The sequence below is a fragment of the Papio anubis genome, chromosome 18 (assembly GCF_008728515.1).
Source record: "Papio anubis isolate 15944 chromosome 18, Panubis1.0, whole genome shotgun sequence".
Lineage (NCBI taxonomy): Eukaryota > Metazoa > Chordata > Mammalia > Primates > Cercopithecidae > Papio > Papio anubis.
This window is the reverse complement of record NC_044993.1, coordinates 1,928,153-1,953,413: the sequence shown is the minus strand read 5'-3', so window position 1 is coordinate 1,953,413 and position 25,261 is coordinate 1,928,153. Positions and strand designations below refer to the sequence as shown.

General features: G+C 50.8%; 1 protein-coding gene across 23 annotated transcripts in view; it reads left to right on the top strand.

The window, feature by feature from the left end:
* BANP (BTG3 associated nuclear protein) overlaps positions 1–25,261 on the top strand; it is a 128,299-nt gene that overhangs the window by 81,707 nt on the left and 21,331 nt on the right. For 17 of the 23 annotated variants that reach the window (XM_021932276.2, XM_021932272.2, XM_021932274.2 and 14 more), the window contains 2 exons: positions 1,906–1,977; positions 4,573–4,611. In XM_021932276.2, the coding sequence (XP_021787968.1) occupies positions 1,906–1,977; positions 4,573–4,611 (111 nt within the window). The remainder of the gene's footprint in view (positions 1–1,905; positions 1,978–4,572; positions 4,612–25,261) is intronic. The other 6 variants (XM_003917294.5, XM_003917293.5, XM_021932259.2 and 3 more) reach the window with 1 other exon arrangement.

The following is a 25,261-nucleotide window of genomic DNA, read 5'->3' as shown; positions in this document are numbered from 1 at the left end:
TTCACAGGTGGGGGTGGCTGCTGCAGAGCCTGGGGATTGAAGCACATGGTGGGGCGGGCGCCCAGCTCACCTCAGTCCTGCCAGCAGGCAGGCGAGCAGTCAGCTGCGAGGGTTAGGCTGTGCGGTGGTGCCTGTCCCAGCTCGTGCTCCTGGGAAGCATCAGAAATATTTCTCAGTTCAGAAGCGCAGGCGCCCTCTCACTGAGGGAAAGAGTCATTTCCTTCTAGGATCAGTGGCAAAAGCTTGAGGTCATTGTTCCCATCAGCGTTTGCCTTGGAGTTACTCAGCACACCTGGGTTGGGCGGGCACTGCCCCAGCAGTGAGTCAATGTCCTGCCTTGCCCTTGCAGAGTTCTCTGTTGGGGTTTTGTGGCCCAAGCTATGGTCAGCCTGATGAGCTCGGGGCTGACTCCCGGGTGAAGTCCCTCTACAGACACCTCCTGGATTCTGTGGTGCAAGAGTAGGGGGTGGCTGAGAAGGAAGGAAGACTTTTTTGGAAGCTTTGCTGGGTGACTAGGAATTTTACATGTACCAGTAGACATCGCTGATGTCTTTAGTGGCACCAGCACCCTTGGGTCCTCTGAAGACAGAGGTCATTGTGTGCCTCTGTGTCGCCCAGGCTTTCTCCTGGAAACAAGGTCCTTCGCTGTTGAGAGTGGGGCATGGCTCTCATCTCAGTGTGGCTTCAGCACACTGTCTGGAAGAGGGAAGGCTTCCAGAAAATTCTGGGGCTTTTAGAGGGGGCATTACCCTTCCTCTTCCAAAGGAGATGAGACAGTTATGAATAGTGAATCTTATTTAATAAGCTTATTAATTTGTTTGACATTGACAACGTCAGTTCCTCTCATCTTGTTAGTAAGAAGTTCTTTGAAAGAGTTCCAGAGTAGATAACTTTGCCATAAGGCTTACATAGAACATTCTACAGGAGTTTAAGATCCATTTTGACTAAGAGATAATTTCAAATAAGATAAGGGGTATTCATTTCATTTATAGGTTTATAGGAATTATTTGTCTGCCTGTATGTATAAACATTGGATTCTTTGACTTTTTTTTTTTGAATCACATTTATTAGTGTTTACTCAAACTGTTTAAATAGTCATATGAGTGTTTCTTTGATTTAAAAAACGTTGTCTGCCCTGTTGTGAGTGTAGGCACGTGAATAGCTCCCCTGCTCCAGCCACAAGCTCCATGCATAGCCTCCCAGCTTTCCCAGAGAGCTGAACGTATCATTTGGAAGAGGTGTCATTCTGATTTTCTGTTTCCCCTCTTTTCTATGTGTCAGGCACATTTTAAAATTTACTTGTTTAGTAACATTTAAAGTTGTAAATATCTTTCCTGGGACCTATTGCTCCTTTGTGAAGTACTGGAAGATGTTCTGTGTATATTACACAGTAGCCCCCCCCTTACCCATGCCTCCACTTTCCCAGGTTTTAATTACCCATGGTCAACTGTGATCTGAAAATATTAGATGAGAAATTCCAGAAATAAACAATTTGTAAGTTTCAGATTGCATATTCTTCTGGGTAGTAGTATGATGAAATCTGGTCGTCCTGCTCCATCCCATCTGGGACGTGAGTTCTTCCTTTGTCCAGCATGTCCAAGCTGTGTGGCACGTATGGGCAGGAGAAAGCATAGCATATACGGGGTTCAGCACCATCCACGGTTTCTGGTGTCCACATAGTGGGGGGAGGGGTGCTTCTTGAAACAAAACCCTCATGGATGAGGGGGACTGCTGTGAACCAAAAGCTTAATTTAAAGAGGTGACCGCAGACTGTATTGCACTATTCAGGATTCAGTTATCTTTTTGAATTATAAACAGATAAGAACAAACATTCCGGAAGACGTTTCTTGTTTCCTTTGCTTTTGATTTTCTTCTGATGCTTCTTGGTGTCTTCTCTTGCTGCGGATCCCACAGGGACACCTCCACATCGCCCAGGTGCCGCAGGGGGAGCAAGTCCAGATCACGCAGGACAGCGAGGTGAGTCACTTCTTGCCGCAGCACTGTCCCTGCAGGCACGGTGCCCGCATGGTCTCGACCTTCATCGGTGTCACAGTGCGAGGGCAGCCGGGAGTCCCAGAGGACGGGGAACGTGGGCAAGGGCTTCAGGACTCTGCTTCCAGGGTGCACGTGGCGGGCCTGCAGTCTCTGTGGCCTCACTGCCTCCCCTCCTGTCTGTTGGTCTCCACAGCTTCTGGTCTGTCTTGGTAAAGATCTCCTGGGTTGATGTTTCTGCTCCTGGCTGGAAGTGCCCTCTGAGTACCCTTCTCTCCCTGTCTGGCCCTGTCCTTCCTGCCAGGGGAGGCCCCCAGTGTGGCTGAGGTGTGGTCTACCCCTGCACAGGTGACCTGACATACCCCCTCACCTGCCATGTGGCCCCAGCTTCCTCGTGGCCTCTGTGGGATTAGTGCCGATTTCATGGGACGGTGGCGAATCCCATGAGGTGATGCTGCCGGTCCTGAGAGCTGGGAATAGCCCTTGGCGCACCTGCCAGGTCTGTGATTATCTCCGCTGTCTCCATTTCTGGAGCTCTCTGGAGCTCTGCCTGGCCATGCACTCAGAAGTGTGGGCTCAGCTGCTGTTGGGGTCTGGAATGTGAAGGCAGGAGTGACAGTCTGAGTTCTTGGAAAGCTGAGGCTGGCCGGTTGCAGTGCTCCGTGTTTGCGTGCCACAGCAGGACTGTCTCCTGGGTGGCTGGTGGCTGTCCTTCGACTCTGGGCTGTTTCCTACAGTACGGGCAGCAGCAGGCGCAGGGCACTAAGCAGCACACACGTGTTGTCCTGAGTGACCGTGGTGCGCTCTGGGGGATGAGGAACATGGCTGTTTCTAGGTCGTGACAATAGCACCAGCGTTGTGTTCGGTGCATGACAGTGTGTCATTACAAAGATCTCAGGTTTCCCCACACACACCAGCAGCAGAGTCTAGGAAGCTCGGATGCTGAGGTCGAGGGGACTCATGGAGATGTTAGCATGCGAGGCCTCCCGGGAGCTCGTGCTGGGTGCAGGTGCTGTCGGGGAGCGGAGGAGAGAGAAGCCCTGCCTTCGGAGATTCACGGTGGGCGCAGAGGCTCCTGCCCAAGTGCCCATGAGCAAGACTGTGGACACATGCATGCCGTGGCAGGAGGAGCCCCAGGGACTCAGACGTGTCTGCTGGCGGTGGCTTTAATTTGGACACCAGCAGTTCCCAGTGGGTTATCCTGAGAGAGGAGCACATGCATAAGCATTCCGAGGGTGGAATCAGGATGAGGTGAAAGGGGAGTAACGAATTCTTGTGGGGGCCGTAAGCGACTGGGAATGAGTGGGCTCATCCACACAGCAAGATGACCAGGTCACTAAGAAACATGTGGTCAGATGGATGGATGGAAGGAAGCACCGGGGTGGGGGGCAGGTGGGGGACGGTCCCGGGAGGCCAGAGTGTCCAGGAAGGAGCAGGGCCTGGTTCTGTGTCTGTGGGTGGGTCAGGGACCGTCTCTGTGGAGATGCCGGGAGATGGCACCAGTCGGCTCAGTGCGGTCAGGTGCAGGAGTCGGGGGCCTGAGCGGCTGCGAGGTGCAGGATCCCAGCAGCACCTTCCAGTGCAGGAGCTGCCTTTGAGGGGCAGGGGAAGGTTTGCTTCTCAAGGCACAGACAAGTGGGGGCTGGAGGCTGAGCTCACTGTCAGAGAGCTCAGCCAGAGTTCTTGAATACCTGGAAGTCCATGCAGTTCGTCGGAATGCTTAATTTCCTTAGAGTCATTGGAAATGAAGGAAAATTGAAACAGCAGCAAAAGAAAAAACACACATTTGCTTTTTATAGTTTATGCTAAAAAATCTTGACTACTCGAATTGCAAGTTTTTATTATTAGTTTTTCCTCTTTTCAGTTTTCAAAACTGAATCCATCTTGTATAGGTGATCTTTTGTTTTCATTAGGAATTGAATGCAGTAAGTTAGAAATTGCTGATAATACTAACGATGGCTTTGTGATAAGTGACAGTATGCAGTCTCCACCGTAAATTCATACCGTGTTCATTTGAAATTATTTTGTTAAAACAGGATATCTGCAAATAAACGTTTAGCAGGGTCTAACAGTCTTAAAACAGTTCCTTTTTACAACAAATGAAAGCGAGTTTCTAGCTGGAGAGCTCTTGGTAGCTCCGTGGTTGAGTGAGCTGGTTCCTGGTGTGCAGCCCATGTCCTGGCATGGTGATGCCGCACAGCTCAGCAAAGCGTCCTCACTGGGAGAAGCTGGGTGGCACACACATAGGACCGCTCTCTGCTACTTTCTGTACTTTTTGTGAGTCAAATTCTTTCAAAATAAAAAATGAAGCCAAAATGACATTTTCATTTGGGGTCAGGGTGGGGGAATGGGTACAGTGCTTTTTGAGTTGTTTGTTCACCTTTAAGATTATAAATAGTACCTAAAAATCTAAATATTTTATTTTGGAGCTTTTGTTGCTACTAGAGGTTGAATTTTTAGAACCAGTGTTTTTCTTGTTATTCTCAAATGGCCCGTGATGTGTCTTGGCGTGTTTGACGAGTCTACGGGTGTCTTGGCGTGTTTCTGCTCATGACCGTCTCCTCCTCTCATTCTTTGCAGGGCAACCTCCAGATCCATCACGTGGGGCAGGATGGTCAGGTGAGTGTCCCAGTGCGGGAGTTGCGCTGCTGAGGGGTGGGGCTCTCACAGGAGGGGGTGGGACGGTCAGGTGAGTGCCCTGGTCCCCATGTACATGTGGGCATTGCGCTGCCAAGGGATGGGGCTCTCATGGGAGGAGGTGGGACGGTCAGGTGAGCGACCCCAGTCCTTACACATATACACAGGCATTGCGCTGCGGAGGGGTGGGGCTCTCACAGGACGGGGTGGGACGGTCAGGTGTGTGCCCTGGTCTCCACACACACGTGGGCATTGCGCTGCCAAGGGGTGGGGCTCTCATGGGAGGGGGCGGATGGTCAGGTGAGTGCCACAGCCCCTCTGTCACATACAGGCCATTGTGCTGCCAAGGAATGGGGGCTGCCACAGGAGGAAGCGAGGGTGCGAAGGCCTCTCAGTGTGAGCCCCAGAGCAGGACTGGCTTTCCTCACCATGGCAATGCACAGGCCTGGAAGGGGGAGGGTGGGGCTTGGGGGTCACATCTGCTGCTCCGTAGGATTTCGGTAGCTTTTGCATTCTGGCGGAAACGTGCCCTCCCCTCCAACCCCAAACCCCACCCCGTGCAGATGGTTATTTTCTGCACACGCATGTGGATGTTGGTGGTGGTCGTGTTTGAGTAGATAGCTCTGGTAGGAAAAGGTGATTTCACTCCTGTATATTGCCGTCAAACTCACAAACTTGCTTGCTTTCTAATCCTTGACAAAAAGAGTGACCATTCGTTGAGCACCCCGGTACAAGTTGTCTTTACAAAATGATGTGTCCTGACAGTGCGGGTCCTGGGGAGGGCATTGCTGTGCAGGACACAGTGAACTCGCTGGAGGTTTTGAGGCTGTGTGTTCCCAGGTCCTGGTGAAGACCCTTTCTATTCAGGAGACGGCTATCACCTCTGGATCATTATTGAAGAGTCTGGGTGATCTTCCCATTTCGTAAAACAGAACCTGGGAGGTTGGCGGTGAGAACCATAAACACAGAGCTCACTGCGTAGAAAGATCGTACTCATTTTTCAAAACCACAGCGCACTGTCCTTTGAGGAACCTGCGTGCGTTCCCTTTGCCAAGGCCAGGCCCTGCGGATCTCTGACCCAACTGAGCCCAGGGCACCCCCGGAGCAAGGTGCCTCACAGATGACAGGGACAGAAGGGCACGTGCGTCCCGTGGGCTTTCCCTTGACCCCTCAGAGGCCCCTTGGGAGAAGGGCTGCAGACCCTCCAGAACTGGTTTACGTCAGTGTTTCTTAGTTGGAAAGTTTCTTCTTAAAGATCAGCATGAGGTTTTCTCAGGTAGTCCTGCAGCGTCGCTCATCTGTAAGTATGCAATTGCTGCTTTGGAGAAGAGCCAAAGGAATGCGCAGTTTTTAAATCCACACTTGTGGCTTTGCGCTCATTCCGCTGGGGTAATGAGGCTGTGGTCGGTGCAGTGTGGGTTGGTTCTCCGTGCCTTTCTCTGCCATGGTTCTCACAGTCACTGGGGCAGCAGAGGACAGGACTCCCAGCCGGTGGTCCGTCTTAGTTTTGTGCAACATAGTGGTTTATGGTTATGCTGGTAGTGGAACTGTATCATAGTTAAAACGCTTCTGGACTTTAACTCCTAGGAAAATTTTTGTAAGGCATGTCACCTTCGATATTCCCTTGTTCCCCTCTCTGCCTCTGAACAAAATCTACTTGGAATTTTAAAGATAGAACCAGGCTCTTTACACTGTATTACTGCAGTGCTTCTGTTTATGATTGTAGACAGAATCCTCCCACCTCTGTTGTGAGGACAGAGATTCCAGCTTTTCTCAGCAGGCGTGGAGGCCCATTGACTCCAGCACAGATCTGAGTTCGGGAAGGACTCAGGGTTGATGTTGGAGGAGTTGCTGTCTGGAATCCTCTGAACAAGGCTGTGTTCTGGTGTCTGTCGTTCCTCCGTCACTGCTGCTGCCCCACATGCCTTTGCACTGCGAGCAGGGTCTCATCTGCTGCTCATTCCCGTGTCTGCCGTGGCCCCTCCAAGTCCCCACTGTAAGTGGCCTCACTGCAGAATGCGTAAAGCTGCCGTACTACCACTTTTTATGTGAAACGAATAATAATTTATAAATCACCTGTTTTTTTCCCCCTTATGAACTCTCCTATGTTCTTCCCACCTCCTGATTCCTATTATCAGTTGCATTTGTGGGACCTCAAATCAAAGACGGCTTCAGGAGAGGCCAGTGCTACCACTCAGGGTAGCAGGCAGAAGCTCAGTACATGGCCCCTGCTTCTCTTTAAGGAAACTGGTGTATGATTTAAGGAAACCGTTGTGTTATCTGAAGCTGCCTTTTCTGGTAAATCTGTGTAGCGAACCCCTCATCTTCCATTTGTGGAAATTCTTTCTTTTTCCATGATTTGGCCAGTTCTCATTCCTGCAGAGCTTCACCCTGCTCATGCAGGCTTCGTCCTCCGGGCTGGCCACACGTTTGGGAGACAGAAGGATGTTTTAAAAAGCACAGAGAAATGGCCGGGCGCGGTGGCTCAAGCCTGTAATCCCAGCACTTTGGGAGGCCGAGACGGGCGGATCACGAGGTCAGGAGATCGAGACCATCCTGGCGAACACGGTGAAACCCCGTCTCTACTAAAAAAATACAAAAAACTAGCCGGGCGAGGCGGCGGGCGCCTGTAGTCCCAGCTACTCGGGAGGCTGAGGCAGGAGAATGGCGTAAACCCGGGAGGCGGAGCTTGCAGTGAGCTGAGATCCGGCCACTGCACTCCAGCCCGGGTGACAGAGCCAGACTCCGTCTCAAAAAAAAAAAAAAAAAAAAAAAAAAAGCACAGAGAAGCCCACTCACCTCCATGTTGTCTACTGGGCTAAGAAGCCCTGAGCCGTGTGGGGGGTCACCCAGCCCATTCGCTCTCCTCCCCGCCCCTGTGCCCACAGGAGGATAGTGCACGTGGGTCTAAGGCTCTCTCTTCTCCAGCCAGACTTGACCTCAGAAGCATCCTTCGTGTGACATTGCAGATGGCTCAGCTCCCCGTCCTGTCCCGGAGGCCCTTTCAGCTCCCCGTCCTGTCCCAGAGGCCCTTGGCCTGCCCTGGTTGTGAGCACTGGCTTGATTATGGGAGACCCTGCAGCCCACGCTCGCTCCAGGGAGCTGAGGGAAGACAAGGAACAGCACCCCAGCTGGAGTAAGAGAACACAAAGAAATGGATGCGGCTGCTTTAAGTTCCTAGATCACTGAGGATTAGCTTAGTAGTCCCATCTGATTCCCTAGTTCCAACTGTCATTTAAGAATGGTTATGTGGCAACAGACTCAGAATCTGACAGAGCAGCTAGAAATCCTCTCGGGAGGGTGGCCAGGCCTACCCTCTTCTGGCCATTCGTTTTCCATCCTGGGGCCTGGGTCTGCGCCCTGTGTTCTGCGCCCTGTGTTCTGCGCCCTGCACCCTGTGCCCCACATCCTGCACCCCGCCCCCTTTCCTTGTGCTGGGCTCACACTTGTTGCTGTTTTCCTCCTGTTCCACTTCTGAGATGATTGTTGCTGTTACTTCTTGCCGTTAACTGATTATTTTCTGATCAGTGGACAGCTTCTGTGAAAATAGCCTCCGTTCCTTGTTCCATGGAGGGAGGGATGTGCGCTGTGCTTGTGGATTGCTGCTGGGGTGGTGGGTTTGAGGCCGCGTCTGCAGCCAGCAGCAGCCTCAGTTCCAGGAGGGCCCTGGTGGCTGTGGTGCTGGGAAGCGCCATTGTGCTGCGTTGGTGTGACCCTGTGGCACCGGCTGCCAGGGGGCCATCCTGTTTGAGTCATGTTTTCTTCAAATTAAATATTGAGAGATTCTAGTCACATCCCACAGTTGCCATTTGCTGTCTGAATAGAAAACATGAAGAATTGCATGATTTGAAGCCATGTGGTCAGTTTCATGTCCACAGCGGCCTTGCTTTTCTTCCTTGCTGAGAGATGGAATGCCCCATCTGGTGCTGGGTTGCAGGCAGGGTGGGACTCACAGCTGTTCGTTGACTCTGGGAGAGCTCCCCTGGCTGAGGCCGTCTGCTGACAGGTGCTGTGCAGGTGAGCATGACCCTACACTAAGGAATACTGATTAGAGTCCATTTCAGGCCCTGTTGGGCACACTGAGAGTGCACAGGAACCACAGAGCCTGAGACACAGTAGGAGGGTGGGAGACACAGTAGGAGGGTGAGAGACACAGTAGGAGGGTGGGAGACGCAGTAGGAGGGTGAGAGACATAGTAGGAATCTGGAGAGCCACCTGCACCAAGGCCTCAGGACAGCGGATGGCACAGCCACAGGGAGGGTGACTGCCTGTGCAAGGCCGGAGGCCATGGGCACCCAGGTCCAGCGAGGTTGGATGGAGCCCCCAGTGCTCAGCCTCCTGTGACCAGTGTTGGGGGTAGCAGTAGCGGACAGTGCATCCCAAATGTGGGCACGAGGTTTGGAAGGATTGGCAGAGCATCAGAGGCTTCATAAAGAGCCATTTGGGAAGATGAGGTTCAGGGGATGGTGGCGGGTGCGAAGGTATGGGGATGCACTGGCTGCATGGTGCCCACTTTCTCCTCTCCGAGCTGTGCCCTCCGGCGCTGTGTCTCAGCCTCCCCTCCAGGAGTGCTCACTTCCTCCCAGCTGTGGGCCCCTGTGGCCTCTGCTCTGCCAGCTGCCCAGCTGTGGTGACCAGTTTCCAGTTGCCACTCCAGTCCTTTCTCTGTCTTTATTGTTCATTTTGACCTCTAGGTGCACATGCTGTCATGCTCCAGTGTTCCAGCATCGCTGGCTGGGAGAGGGAAGAGGAGGTGAAGGGATTCCTTAGAACACTGACATTGAAATTGCAGCTGAATCTTTAAAAAAAAAAATTGTTTTGTGCTGGCTCACGCCTGTAATCCCAGTACTTTGGGGAGGCCGAGGTGGGAGGATTACTTGAGCCTAGAGTTTGATGCCAGGCTGGGCAACATAGTGAGACCCTGCCTCTACAGAAAAAAAAAAAAAAAAAAAAAGAGCCAGGTGTGGTGGTGTGTGCCTGTAGTCCCAAGCTACTCATGAGGCTGAGGCAGGAGGATCGCTTGAGCCCAGGAGGCCCAGGCTGCAGTGAGCCGTGATTGTGCCACTGCATTCACGCCTGGGCAACAGAGCAAGACCTGTCTCAAAATAAATGAAGTGTACAATTCAATGTTTTTTTCAAAAAATTAAAATATTTAAAAAATTCTTTTGAACCACTTCAGCTGGTTTCACAGGTTGTGTATTGTCTTCCCTCCTGAATAACAACTTTACATAAGAACGAGCATTCTGGTCACTGTGGGAGGTGCCTAACGAGAGTCTCCATCTCGGGCTTTGTAGAGCGGAGCCCCGTGTGTGTGGACATGTGCTGCCCTCCTCGCCTCCCGCACACTGCCCCGTCCTCGTCATTCCTCATCGCACACCTAATCTGCTGCCGGGGAAGCCAAACAGCCACTGCTGTGGGAGGTGAAATGAAGATGCAGCGGCTGGTTCTGGTCATGGCTCCGGGCGTGGGTGGCTCCTTCGCGTGAGCAGCGTGGAGCTGAGCCTGGGCCTTTGGCTGTTCAGATGCGTTTGTGGCTGTGTTCTGGGTGCTTCCTCGTTGAGAGTGGAGTTCTGGAGAAACGGCTCCTTCGCAAGCTGATTACACTGTGTTGATTTCTTTTGTCCCTCCCTCACTGGGGGTGCGAGGCATCCGGGCAGCATTGTCCTCTACTGGACGATCCCCGTAGTGTTGGCTTTGTTGCTCAGTGAGTGTTTGAGATTAATCATTTGCTGCCCTGGGCGTGAAGATCCAATAAGGATATCATGGTAGCAATTCGGAATGATGTAGGTGGCGGTGCTATTGCCCATGTGGTTAAGGGATTGCAGAATTGGTTGGAATGGAGGACAGGCTTTGTATAGTAAATCAGACCAGAGTCAGGGGCATCTAGAATTGCCTGAAATTCCCTGGAGCTGGGAGGGGCAGTCTGGTGTGCCAGCGATTCACAGAGAGGGAGAGTGCGCTCAGAGTGTATGTATGCCAGGAGTGTAAAATAATTTCTTGTCTAAGGAATTTCAAGTTTCAGTTAGTGGTAAGGATAATAGAATCTTTAATTTGGTGCAGATTTTCAGAAGATTCTGAAAAACAAAAAAAGCCCTTAAAAATTAAGAGTCATAAGGATTGAAGTTTGCAGGGAGGTGGATGACTTTATTTTTGAGTGCATTTTCAATGAAAATTGATGACTTTTTTTATGAGGTCATGGGAACTTTTGCATAAGGTGGATAGACCAGTTGGCCACTTCAGGAGGCTGGCAGAGGAACCACTGGTTGGTCATACCTGCATCTTGATGCAGCTGCTTTGCTGCCATGGGTACCCTGAGCCAGTGCTGCATGACCTGGGCAGACTCTCCGTAAAGGCCAACTCTCATTCTGCAGCGGATGCTGCCTGCCTCGGGAGTGATGAGTGCACGCAGGCTGCATGGCTGGACTCTACCAGCATCTGCACAAGCCACAGCGGGAAGCAGCATTCCATTACAGTTCTAGAACCCTCCTCTCTCGCTCGTGCGTGTGCACACACAGAACAGGTCCACAGTACAACAGGCCACAGCGAGAAGGCAGCTTTCCATTGTGGTTCCAGAGCCCTCCTCCCTCGCTCACGTGTGTGCACTTACATGGTCAGAACAGGTCCACAGAACGGTATTACTGTGTGCTGATTGCACTAATATTTTTTATTCTGTTTTCTGTTCTGCTTTTCTGTTTCTCTTCCTTTTTGTCTCTTTGAAAACTGGCTATGAGACATTGCATTGATTTTGCAACCCACACTTTGAAAAATACTGGAATAGATGATCGTTAATGTCTCTTTCTTAAGAGCTTGTAGTTCTGAGTTGTAATTGAGTAGCTGGGACTGTAGGTGTGCACCACTGCACCTGTGTAATTAAGTACTTTTTGAAAACTTACAACTATATAAAGTTTACACTGCAAATACTAATATTCTTCCTCTCATATTTTGATAAATCAAAAGATTTTCTTGAATTGGGGAGCTTTTTAAAAAAATCACATTCAAGTTTAAGAAAAATGATTATAAATGTGCTAGTTAAAAAAAAATTTTAGTGTGCTTCTCAGGTCTTTTCATCTAGATTAGGAAAATTAGGATTATCTGTGTCACTTGGGCATTAGAATGAAGTATCCCTGAGAACTGCAGTCAGGTTTTTGGCGTGGCTGGCCTTCTGTTGGTCGTTTGGCGGGTATGGGACAGAAGATGGCTTGATGTTTGCCGTGCCTGGCCACGCCCCTCCACGCCATCCACAAGCCTCTGACAGAGTTGTCCGTGCGTGCATTTGAGTGTTTTTTGCAGAAGAGGCCGGGGCCAAAGGAAGGCCTCAGTTGCAGCTGGGCTGTACCAAGGGGCCTCAGCGGGAGCAGCCCTTGGGGGCCAGAGCCCAGCCTCTTCCAGCAACAGAAAGGACCTTTCTTCCCTCTGCAGCACTTGTCGGATATAACATGCCTGACTCGCTCGTTCATTCCCGGAAGAGAGGCACTCCCCTCGCTCCCCACATAGCCCTGCTATGCTGGGCACTCAAACCAGCCAGAGGTGGGGGAGCCTGTGAGTAGAGTGGAGAATTGGAGGTGGTGCCACCCTGACCACAGCACCTTTCTTCTCCCTGAGGCCGCCTCCTCAGATACTCTTCTTGGCCACAGATGAGGGCCTGGCTGTGGTTGGCAGATCTTTTGGGAGAGAACTGGATGGGTGGGGGGTGGGAGAGTCGCCACAGGTCCCAGTCTCAGGGCGGCTGCTCCCTCAGTGTCTGTCATCTTGGGATGCAGCAGTGTTGCCTCCTCGTGCTTCAGTGCCCTCTTCACCGCAGTGGGGTGCCAGTAGCACCTGCTTAGGAAGTTGGTGGGCTTTGCTGGGTGCACATGGTCCACCTGGCACTCACCAGCCTCTGGGCTGCCCTTGGCGAGTGCCGTCCACACTTCAGCACTCAGGGAGGGGCGGTGCAAATCCTCAAAAACTGACCACACAAGCACTTGTGCCCAGGTGGTGAGTAGGTGGGCTGAGGTCTGCAGACAGAAGCTTTACCCTGTACACGTGCAAGGAGTAACAGCTGCTCATTTGAGTGACATCACTGGACTGTGGCCCTTTGAGCCTTCTGATGCGGAGGTCGGCCTTTCACTTCTGCCTTTTGCATGTGTGAATGTGTGTGTGTGATTTTAGAGATACTGTTTTAAAACTGCATACTCAAAGCATTAGTTAATTAACTAGGAAGTATTCTCGTGTGAAAATGATCGCCAGGACTGAACCTTTTAAAGCAGATCATCTGAACCTCGTCACTGTAAAGCAATCTGGACTACAAAATTCATTCTTTCACGTGAATGGAACGATTTGGTAAAGAAACACTGAACGTAACATGGACGTGCTCTAGTGATCTTAGGGAGCTGTGAGCTTGTGCGGTCTTGGGTGGGAGTCGGCGTTTATGTTTGTTTTTTTTTTTTTTTTTAATGTTTTTAATTATTTTTTTTTGTTTTGAGATGGAGTCTTGCTCTGTTGCCCAGGCTGGAGTGCAGTGGTGCAATCTCGGCTCACTGCAACCTCCGCCTCCCAGGTTCAAGGAATTCTCCTGCCTCAGCCTCCTGAGTAGCTGGGATTATAGGCGCCCGCCACCACGCCTGGCTAATTTTTGTATTTTTAGTAGAGACGAGGTTTCACTGTGTTGTGTTTGTGTTCTTTAAAATCTGTATCACGTTGGCCAGGTGCGGTGGCTCACGCCTGTAATCCCAGCACTTTAGGAGGCTGAGGCAGGCAGATCACGAGGTCAGGGGATTGAGACCATCCTGGCTAACACTGTGAAACCCCGTCTCTATAAAAAAAACCCAAAAAATTAGCCGGGCGCGGTGGCGGGCTCCTGTAGTCCCAGCTATTCATGAGGCTGAGGCAGGAGAATGGTGTGAACCCAGGAGACGGAGCTTGCAGTGAGCCGAGATCGCGCCACTGCACTCCAGCCTGGGCGACAGAGCAAGACTCTGTCTCAAAAAAAAAAAAAACCAGCCATATCACATGAATATGTTTTGGTGATCTTAGGGAGCCGTGAGCTCGTGCGGTCCTGGGTGGGAGGTGGCATTGTTTGTGTTGTTTAAAATCCCAAACCAGAGTTCCCGGGGCTGCCGGGAGTTTAGGCTTGATGCGCGTCACATAACACAGAACACCAGGGTGGGGAAGGGCCAAGACTGCTTGCCCTAGTTCCTTAGCGAACACTGCCAGTTTCTCCCCACATCTCCGTTAGGTGGTGAGAGTCTCAGCCAAGGCAGCATTTTCATGCATGTCAGTGAATGGGCCTTGCTCCTTCCCCTGAACCAGGAAGCCGTTTGGCCCCTCGCCTGGGTGTGCGTCAGTCAGGCTTGGTAGAATGGAACATGGCGCATGTCTGTTCTTTCAGCCCTCGTTGGAGCTCAAAGATCAGTGCCCATGGGTGTGAGCTGGGATGGCTGTGGGTGGTGTCCTTATTCTAATCCAGGCTCTTCCCGAACATGTGCAGGAGGGCAGTAATTCAGGGCGCCGGGCCTCACTGGAGTCTGATGTTCTCAGTGGAAACGACCCTAGTGGACTCCTACTAGTCACCCAGAACAGCCATTCTCCCCACAGAGCGCAGACCACTCCTGCAGACCATGTTCAGGTCGTCAGAGGACTTAAAATACCAGTGAGCTAGGGACGCAGTACATAGTGGGCTCCTTCCTATGTGTGGTGTACTTGGCAGTAATGCACCCAAATGTTGGGTGTGACTGTGCTTTCTTTTTACGCTGTTCTGACTATGTACTGTTGTGAACAAATTTTGAAGATTCTGTCTAAATTTAACCCTGATTAACAGGGTCCGCAAGGGCTTGGCCGAAGCAAATGCTGGGACTTAGGGGGCTGTCCCCTGGGGAAGGCAGGAAAGCTGATGGGTAATGGGACACGCAGGGCCTGCTCAAAGACCACCAAGGCCTGCTGGGTCGGGTCCTCTGACTCGTGTTGCTTCAGCAGCTGGCCGTGACTTTGTCAAAACAGTTTTTCAATTTGGACAGTGAAATATGAGCAGAATTTTGGTATATCATATAGGGGATAGTCAGTTATCAGAGTTTAAATAGCAAGAGGTACATTTGCTATGGCTCTGATTAATTTGATGTGATCGAAGACTTAGCCAACTAAAAATAATTTTCCAGAAGTATCTAATCATTTGGAGAAATAACTAATCTGTCTCATTGAGGAGATTGCAGCACAATTGTAGAATTAAATAAAGCGCAGACACCATATGGGAGGTTGGATTTCAGTAATGGAGGAAAGAAGGGGCCAGAAGAAAGGACATCGATTCTAACAGTTGTCTCGGCATTGAATCAGCGCTCACACAGATTAAAGAAAGGAGGTGGTTTCCAACAGTGTTCTGGGTATTGAATCGGGGCTCAGCACAGTTTCTGACCTCAAAATTGAAGGCGCTGAAGTCAGTGTCTTCGTCAGGTGTGGGGTGCGGGGTCTTTGAGACTGTGCGGCACACTGGACCCTCATGTCGGGAAAGCTCTGCGGACCACGTCTTTCCTCTGCTCTCACACTGTGACCATCGTCAACACACAAAAAGACTACAGGGATCAAACATGGATTTTTTTCTGGACACAGCAAGCAGTGGACACCAGCTGGGTGTCCTCTAATTCAGTTCCGACATGGAGAGAGCGTCGGATCCCTCTGGTCGAGGACTCAGGCCCCGGGACTGTCCCCAACCACACCAGTCGCAAGTTCAGGCCTCGGGATACTCCTGGCCGACCTGCTTCAGGTTGGGCTTCCCACGACCCGTCTTTGGGTTTGATTAATTTGCTGGAGTGGCTTGCAGAGCTCAGGGAAGCACTTTTATTTACTGTGTTTATTATCATAAAGGATACTGCATAGGCTATAGATGTGGAGATGTGTCAGGCGAGGTATGGGGGAAGGGGTATGGAGCTTCCAGGCCCTCCCTGGGCACCACCCTCCAGGACCTGCCCCGTGTTCAGCTGCCTGGAAGCTCGCCGAACCCCGCCGCCTTAGGTTTTTATGGAAACTTCGTGACATCAGCATTCCTTCCCCAGGGTCTAGGGCGGGACCCTCTCATGGGAGGGTCTTAAGACCCACAGTCAGCAAGCAGAGGATCGTTAAGAGTGAAAGGAGGGTGAGAGAAGGTGAGAGCCTGCCCCTGAGGCCCACACACCTGGCATCGTAACAAGAGACGAACCAGGGCTGTGGGAGTTACGGGCCAGGAACCAGGGACAAAACCAGTATCTCTCATAAACACCACAGCTGTTCATAGGGTTTTCCAGGTGGAGTCACGGGGGAGATGGCTGGGCTCAGGCACTCCGAGAATGGAGAATGCTGTGGCCACACGCTCAGTGACACACCACCCTAGCCACACGGCATCCAATGAACACCATACATCTCTAACGCGTTTCAGTGTGCCAGAAGGAAAAGCGTTTCCTCCTCCGTCTGATTTCTTTACAGATAATTGTTTTCTTGGGGATTTAGATTGCATACAGTATAGGAAATGTGTTGTTCTAATTGGAGTATAGTACGATATTCTTCCAGTTAAGAACCCTCTTCAGGAAAGAGCTGGTGTGTGGGTGTGGCCGGCTGGTGAGCTTTTCAGTCATGTTCACAAGGGTGGGAATCCTTGTCCTCCGATCTTGTTCCTGACATGTCAGCGAAGATTAACAGGGACAGATGCAGCTAAACAGAGCCAAGATGCTGTCTGTCTGTCTGCATCTATCTGTGTATCTATCTATCTATCCATCCATCCATCCATCCATCCATCTAATCGATGAGACATTAGTCTCACCCCGTTCCCCAGGCTGGAGTGCACTGGTGTGATCTTGGCTCACTGTAGTCTCTGCCTCCCGGACTTAGACGATCCTCCCACCTCAGCCTCCCAGTGGCTGGGACCACAGGCTCGTGCTACCACACCTAGCTGATTTTTGTATTTTTTGTAGAGACAGGATTTTGCCATGTTGCCCAGGATGGTCTCGAACTCCTGGCTTAAGGGATCCGCCTGCCTTGGCCTCCCAAAGTTCTGGGGTTACAGGCATGAGCCACCACGCCTAGCCTGACAAGATGGTTTTTAAACTAATAGCTGTGCCTCTTTAAGACACACACTTGTTAATGGTTGTGTTGAGCATCTTGAACTGCCAGCGGCCTAAGTGGTGTTGCAGCCACAGGAGTCTCCAGGCACGAGTGAGCCGAGATTGTGTAAGAGCATCTGCACTCAGAAACCCATCATTTGGATAAGTGTGTATTTGCTGTTTTTTAATTTTAATTTTAATTTTTTATTTTTGGAGACAGAGTCTCTGTTGTCAAGACTGGAGTGCAGTGGCGCAATCACGGCTCACTGCAGTCTCTGCCTCCAGGTTCAAGCAGTCCTCCCACCTCAGCCTCCCGAGTAGCTGGGACTACAGGTGCGCACCACCACGATCTGCTAATTTTTTTATTTTATAGAGACGGGGTTTTGCCCTGTTGCACAGGCTGGTCTCGAACTCCTGAGCTCAAGCGATCCGCCTGCCTCGGCCCCCCAAAATGCTGGGATTATGGGTATGAGCCACCACACCCAACCTGCTGCTTTTCAACTGCTTGCTGGTAGGTTGCAGACATCCCAGAACTCTATAGAACACTAAACACGAGGGTGTTGTCCTGCACAGCCAGTTGAGCAGTCACTCTTGCTCCCGTGATCTCTTGCTGCCACAGCCAGACTGTCAACTGCAGCCCCCGCGTAGTTGGGGGGCCTCACAGCATGAGATCAAGGCTCCCAGGACGGGGACTCCCTGGTGGTTTGGGGCTGAGGCTGCAGACCCCTCGAACCTCTGTGGAAACTGCGCTTCCCTTGAGGGATGGGGCAAAATATCCATGCCAGAATCTTGAATTTGAAAAGACTGAGGTGTGGGGCGGCCTGTAGGGCATGGGTGGGATGCGGCACCTTTCAGGGCCTGTCACTGCCCTACATGTGTAGACGTGGAGCCCCTTAAGGGCAGGATCCGTGCCCAGCACGCAGTGAGCGTGTAGAAATCATGGGCTTTGCAGGAGCCCATGCCTCCCTGGGGCTCGGCCTCGGTGCCCCACGCACAGTAGGCACACGGGAAGTGCGGCCATTCCCAGGCACTGCTGCAGTGCCGAAGGCGATGTGTTCCCACGCAGACACTGATTCGGTGAGCCACGCTTCCCTCTCTCAGGGTGCCTTTCCCTGCCACAGTTGCAGGTTGTGGGGCTGTTCTGTCACCTCCAGTGTTGTGATCTCAGGAAGACAGCAGCCCACCCACCTGGCATAAAAATCCACGGAGAGAAATTCAGGATTTCTCTTGATTTATTAATTGTGTGCTTTGTTGGGGGCAGCTCGGCAGATAAGTACATTTTTATAATTATGCATCATTAAATAATAACTGCTAAATAGACTTAGAGCTTTGTTTCCTACATTAAAAAATCTAGATTTAAAAATTCCAGGTTTATACAATTTCTGAGGTATCGTTTGATTTCCATTCATCGCATTTATTTGAGGAGTTTAAGAAAATAAAGTGAAGACCTAAACATTTCCTCACATGACCAAGAAATAATACTCCAAATCAGTGTGTTTCTGGAATTGGTAGCTGCTACTAGCTGACCTCAAATACCTCTTGGAGCACCGTATCTGGAGTTTTTCTCACTGGGCACTCTAACAGCCAAGGACAGGCACCCATTCCTGGACAGATGCTGGTGTATGTGTTGTTCTAGTTACTACTAAATTGTTACCAAAGAAAATCAAAACAAAACACAAGAAAGATACATCAGAGCTCACTTCAGCTCAAATGGCAGCATATGGACATTCTCTGGCATATCCAAGTTATCCTTAGAAAGCTGAAATATACCTTCTAAAGCATTGTCACAAGGTAGCGCTCTGCCTGCATTAACTCAGGGGCCCCTCTCTGAAGTTGGAGACTTGCTTTCTCCTATATCTTTACCTGTCATGTATTTCTGAAGAGAAATGAGATTCAGTTCAGTGACTAGGTTGAGTGCTACTCTTACTTTGGAGATGAGGACAGTAGACAGGAGCTTTTCCAGGACCGTTCAGGGAGTTAAAGTCAGGGATACATCCGGAACTCAACTGTCATGATTCCTGAACATTGCCTGCAGTTCCCCCAGAGCTCTACCATCATCATCACCTCCACCTACCACCACTGCCAACACAACCACCTCTACCACCTCCACCACTGTCATCTCCATCATCCTCACCATTATCCATTCCATTCCTTCCTCCATCCATGCTCCCTTTCCCTTCCCCACTGTCATCCATCCATCTTCCTTCCTTCTTCCTTCCACTACCACCTTCCCACTGTCATCTGCATCATCATCACTGGCCCTTCACCTCTGCCACTGCCATCCTCCGTCATCCGCCGGCTTCCGCCTGGCAGCCACCACCACCACTCCTTCACTGTCGTCTCCATCCCGCCAGCACAGCCGCAGCCAGCCACTGCCATCCGCCGCAGTGGTCTCCAGCAAGCGTCATCCCTTGTACGGTCGCCTAACGAGCCACTGCATCTCCGCCGCTGTCGTCTCCATCATCCTGCAGCCGCCTGGCAACCGCCACTTTATCACCGCTGTCGTCTCGTCACCGCCAGCGGTCGCCCCTGGCTGACCGCTGCCTTCCATCCATCCCTGTTTCCTCCATCCATCCATCCATCCTTCCTCCATTCCTCCATCCTTCCCCTTTCCTTCTACCACACTACTGTCATCTCCATCCTTTATCCATCTTCCTTCCTTTCTTTCTGCCATTATGTGCCTCATCCTCACCACCACTACCAACAACAACTCATCTTTCACAAGCGTGACCTCTGCCGCCATCGTCCCTGTCACCCTCTCCATTGCCCTTACCTCTGCCACCACCACCACTCCCAGGGCTATCACAGCCATCAACAGCACCAGCACTGTCAAGGAGTCAAGTTAATTTCCTGATTATCCTGAGTTGTGTTCTAATCTGTCTTGTTTTTGGCCTCTCACCCTCTCCCTGTTGAGATTAAAATGACAGTGCCTCCTTTGCCCAGCTCAGGAATTTTTATGGAGGGTCAGTGGGCATGGCTTCTGGCCTTACTATGTGGGCCTTGAGTAGTGGCTTAGGTGTGATAGAAATGGAAGGTCCTCAGTGTTGCTTCAGGATAAAACTTCACAGTGTTGAATTTGGATTCTGCAGATTGAATCCAATGTGCAGTATGTTTTGCACAGTTAGTACCAAACGCTGTTCCTAGGGGATATTATATCTATTGAGATGTTCAAATCTGGGTCAATTCTTTCTCTGTATTTGGAAGATTTTCAGTCACATGGGAAACTTTTCAAGGCTTGAGTATTAATCATGCTGCTTAGATCGTGAATCATGACATTATTTAGTACTGTTTCTAGTACATGTGTATTTTAATACTGGGATTTTTTTTTGCCCTCTTTTGCCTTTTTTTTTTTTTTTTAAACAGATATAGCTAATGTTATCTAGCTAATGTTATCTAAGATTTGCACAAAGAGAGCTTATATACGTTTATAGGCTAAACAATGTGAAATCCCTGGAAAAGCTAGGAGGTATTTTGTGTATGTTCTGGTAAACCCATCTCTAATGTGTACACCCACCCACCCCCTCCCCACACACACCCCTGAATAATCGAATGTGTGTACGTACACATGACACATACATAGTTAGCAAAGCAGTGACAGATCCAGGGCCTTCCCACTGCGTACATGTGTGATGACTTGACTAGGGCTCAGCTGACAGCAGATTTGGTGACCCTGAAGCTTTTCACCTTCTCTCCCATCTTTGGCATTTGTGTTTCTCCTGATACTTTGCTTAAGAGTAAGTTTCAGAGGCTTTCAGAATCTTTTTCCATGAAATAAGGCCTTCTAGACCCAGCTGGGAAAAAGATTAGAAGACATGGGAAATGTCCAACATTTTACGTGTAGGATTTTTTTGGAGAGAGTGAGGAGGAGGAGTGTGAGTGTGCAGGGTGTCTTTATCTATAGCTGAAAAATGGCCTCTTGTATTTCTAGGAGGCTTTAGGCCACTCTAAATGGTTTGTCACAGAGGGAGGATCATCTTGCTTTCCTAGACACACACCCTGTGTCACTTTTAATAAAAATGCTCCCATCAAGAAAATACATTCCTGCATCGCATGCCAAAACACAGGCAGAAATCTTGGAGACTCTCAGTGGTTCAGGGAATTAATCTCTTATGGAAAACCCTTCCCTACCAGAAATGGTGGAAAATGTAATTTAAACCATAAAAGGTCAGAAGTGGAGTGAGTTTGGTGTTGACTAGTCCCAAGAAACCGCCTAGGAAAGGTGTGGAGCTGCCCGCATGCCTCCTGCTGCCTTGCTGGGGGGCTCAGGCCCACCTGAACAGCCGGCTCTTCAGGTTCCTTGCCCTGTCTGGGGAGGCGGGACCCTGACTTACAAAGGGAGACCGTGGTGTCTCCTGCCTGTGGCTCTGACACTGAAGGGGTCCTTGTGGCCCCATAACAGGCTTGTCGTATGCAGCAGAATGTTCTGAGAGTGTGGAGTGGCTGCGGAACTCCAGGGACTCTCTGCTCCTTAGCTTCTTGGTCTGTTTTGGCAAGCAGCAAGGAAGGTAGTTTCAGGCTTGAGTGACGACTAGTCAGTGAAATAGGTGTACTATTCTGAGGGCTATCATTTTTGTCCTGTTGAATTTCTTGGGACACTGTCTGTGGTTGCAGCATAGAAGAATCTTTAAGTCAGGCAAGGGCCCAGGACAAGCTGGACAAAGTGTTTGGCTGGGAAGCGTATTCTCGCTCTCCCTCTTTTTTTTTTTTTTTTTTTAGAGAGAGAACATAGATGAAATGATGACTGAAATGTACATTTTCAGTGTTTTACTCAGTTGAAACAATGGTGCCTTTGAAGGGCTCGCTGTTAGCTGAAGTGGAAGTGTCTTTATCACAATCCCTGAGATGCTCCCACTGCTCTGGCCACGCTTCACGCTGGCCCCTGCACCCCCCTGGCCCTTTTGTTTAGCCCCACATCAGACTCTGTGACATCAGAAGTGGTGGCAGGCGTGATGATTCGAAGATTGTTTTTGATCAATTTTGCCATTTTCAGATATATTTTTAAAAGATTAAGTAAAAGAGTTTAAATAATGTAAAACACAAATTTTATCCATTTCTGTTCCTCCTCATGCCCAGTGTGGTGTACTTGGCAGTATCCATTTCTGTTCCTCCTCATACCCGGTGTGGTGTAATTGGCAGTGCTGAGTGATCGTCGAGTGAATGAATACAAAATATTTGGAAATACTCTCGTTTGAGCCATTTAAAACTATGGCTTATGTTCACCAGATCTTTAATCATGAAAACATACAGAACAGTACTGATTTAAAGCTCTAACTCAATAAGCAGAAAAAGTGTGACTTCTGAATAATTTTACATATCCTTTTGGTAGGATCCAAATGTGAGAAGTTTTTCTGAATAAGGTGGTTTTGGTGATTCTTTGGGTGTTCTGAGACTTTTCTGTCACCGTTGTTGAACCGTGTCTGCCTTTTCTGGTGGGCAGGCCTGCCGCGTTGTGGGGGTTTAGCGACTTCACGCAGCTGGTGTGGGACGCTTCAATGTGAGGTGCAGGCCAGTACCCAAGAGCTTGCCTGGCGCGCCTGTTGCTGTGGGTGCCTCTGTGCAGGGCAGCTAATGGGTGTGTAAAGGACCCTTTTGCCCCAAGAATTATCTGCTGGAAGGCTACCAGAACAGCTGCTGACGAAAGGAAACCCGGGCGTTACTGCTGCACCAGGATTCCTGGCCTCTGGAGGAAGGATGGTGGCCTTCTCCAGGGGGATGCCCTGGAGACTCTTGGGGTCCCCTCCACATGTTCACGTTGTCAGAATCCAGAAACAAGGAGTGGAAAACACCCCTCAGGTCGCTTTATGCTGATTCTGTTTAGGCCCCGGCTTTTCCCTCTTGCAAAATGCACGCACTCTGGCCCACGTTGTGTAAAATTGGAAGAATGTTCTTCACACCCTTCGTGTTGGCAGTGTTTGGGTCCTGATTCTTACATCCCAGAAGGGGAGTCGTGGCACTGTGCGAGACAATCTGACGTCTGACAAGTAAGAGAGATGGCGAGGGCGTCTGGGTGGGGTGGGGCGTCTGGGCAGCAGGGGCGTGCAGTGACTCGCGCTGGCCCTGTCCCCGCACCCTGGACGCCAGGGCGAGTGGTGCTGGCCGGATGCCCGCAGTGAGGAGGTGCGGGGCACGCAGGGAGCGCTTTCTGGACAGTTCGGTGCGGGGCAGCGAGTGGTCGCCTGTGTTCTGACAAGCCAGGGCGCCGAGGCTTGTTGTGGGCCAGGGAGCCTGATTGAAGTCACACTCCTGTCCCCTTAAACTATGAAACGGCGGAGTTACACAGGGGAAGAAAGGGTTCAAGCGTAATATAATTTCCTACCTTTTTTTCACTCTGAGAGTGAACCGCTGAGTGGCTGTTAAATTCATTGTGTATTTACGAGGAATCTTTCATCTAGAAATTGTAGATGCAGGACTGTGCCGGTGCCTGGTTAAAACGTTAAAGCTGGTGCTAAGAGTGTGTTGAGATGCCTGAAAGAGAAGCTTATGTTTTTTCATTCACTGGTCTTTGGGAAACTGAAGGACAGTGCGAACAAAGATCCTTTTCTTCCTCAAACGGGAGCTTGTGATTTGTCGGGTTTCACGCGGGTGGGCCCAAGGAGGACGGCAGGCAGGGCCGGGACGTGCTGATGTCAGGCGCCTTCGTCGACCGAGCTCCCCCTTGGGCCCTGTAAGGCCTTAGGTGTAGAAGTGTGGCTTGGTCCGCAGCAGGGTCCAGCTCCACGGCAGTGCTGTGGCTTCCTAAGCGACTCTAGCACAGGGGCCTTTTCTGATCCACAGACCAGAGCCTCAGAGGGATTCCTCTTTACTCTGACCACTGGACGGGCTGTTTCCTCTCACATAGGCAGTACAGGGGAACTTGGCAAAGTTTTAATAAAACCCACCACCATCGTTGTTTCCATTTTCTCTAAGGAGTCGCAGCCCCAGATGAAACGTGTGTCCTGCCCGGGGTTTGCAGGGAGCCTGTGGTATCCAAGACCATGGGACTGGGAGGCTGTGATGAAGAAGCAGCTTGGACCCATGGCTGCTCTTGGCTGCATTGCATAATTAGCTCTGGACATAAAATATGCATCAAGGGTAGAAAAATAACCCAGGAATTATTTTCATGTGTAGACAATCTCTTATTTATAACGTTCAGGGCATTGTTTACGTTGACTCCCAAAGTGAGATCAACGAAAAGCCCATAAAGGGGCCCCTGCCGGCTTTTCCTTCTCCCTCCTGGTCGGCCCCTGAGCCGCTGCTCCTGCTTTTGGCAGCTGCTCCTGCAGTGGTATCCCTCACGCCCGGTGTGGATCAGCGATGTTGCCTGGTCAGAACCCCTGTACCGCAGTGCTGAGGACCGTGCTCCTGCTGGTGGCAGAGCATGACCTTAAGAAGAGTAGGGATGCAGCTGAGGGAGGCAAGGCGGGTGTGACGAAGCCAGAAGCACGGAAACCTCAGGAGGCCATACCTGGTCCTCAGTAGGTTCTGAGAGTGAAGGAGACGCAGCACCTGGGTTGTTGAGGAAGGGCTGCTGCTGTAGGGAGGAGAAAGCTGGGCTCCTGAAAAGTCCGCTTAGCAGGGAAACTGGTTGGCGAGTCTGAATCTGGCTCCCGGGAAGACGTTCTGCTGGACCTGAGCTCCCAGCAGTGCCGCCAGGGTCACTGGAGTACAGCCACAGGGAAACGTGAGTGATGAGCAGGTGGGCGGCCAGGAACAGAACAGAAGTAGAGTCACAGCCTCGAAGCCACGTTCCTTTCATCACACAAGCTGAAGTAGCAGGGTTTTGGCTAAATAATTCTCCTCGCTGTTTTACAGGGAAATCTTTTTTTAAGGTCCAGTGAAGCTTTTGAAGTTTCTTAGAGACATGTGTCGCTCTGTTGCCATTCTTCCCCTTTTCCTAAGGTTTCTGTCCTGGACAGGGAACGGCTCTGGCTGCCACAGGCAGCGTGCGCGATGGGCTGGTCTGGGGGAGGCTGGGGAGAACTGCACTCGAAGCCTCTTCTGCTTTGTTCTCGCCAGCTCTCCAATCTTGGGCACATAAGTTAGCCCCATTAACGGGACTCCGTTTCCCCACTGGCAGAATTGGAGCTTTTTTGTTTGCTTGCTTGTTTGAGATAGAGTCTCGCTCTGTCACCCAGGCTGGAGTGCAGTAGCATGATCTTGGCTCGCTGCAACCTCCACCTCCCAGGTTCAAGTGACTCTCCTTCCTCAGCCTCCTGAGTAGTTGTGATTACAGGTGCCTGCCACCACACCTGGCTAATTTTTTTTTTTGGAGATAGAGTCTCGCTCTGTCACCCAGGCTAGAGTGCAGTGGTGCAATCTTGGCTCACTGCAGGCCCTGCCATTCTCCTGCTTTAGCCTCCTGAGTGTCTGGGACTACAGGTGCCCACCACCACGCCCAGCTAATTTTTTTGTATTTTTAGTAGAGATGGGGTTTCACCATGTTAGCCAGGATGGTCTTGATCTCCTGACCTCGTGATTTACCCACCTGAGCCTCCCAAAGTGCTGGGATTACAGGCGTGAGCCACTGCGCCCGGCCATGCCTGGCTAATTTTTGCATGTTTAGTAGAGACGGATTTTCACCACGTTGGCCAGGCTGGTCTCGAACTCCT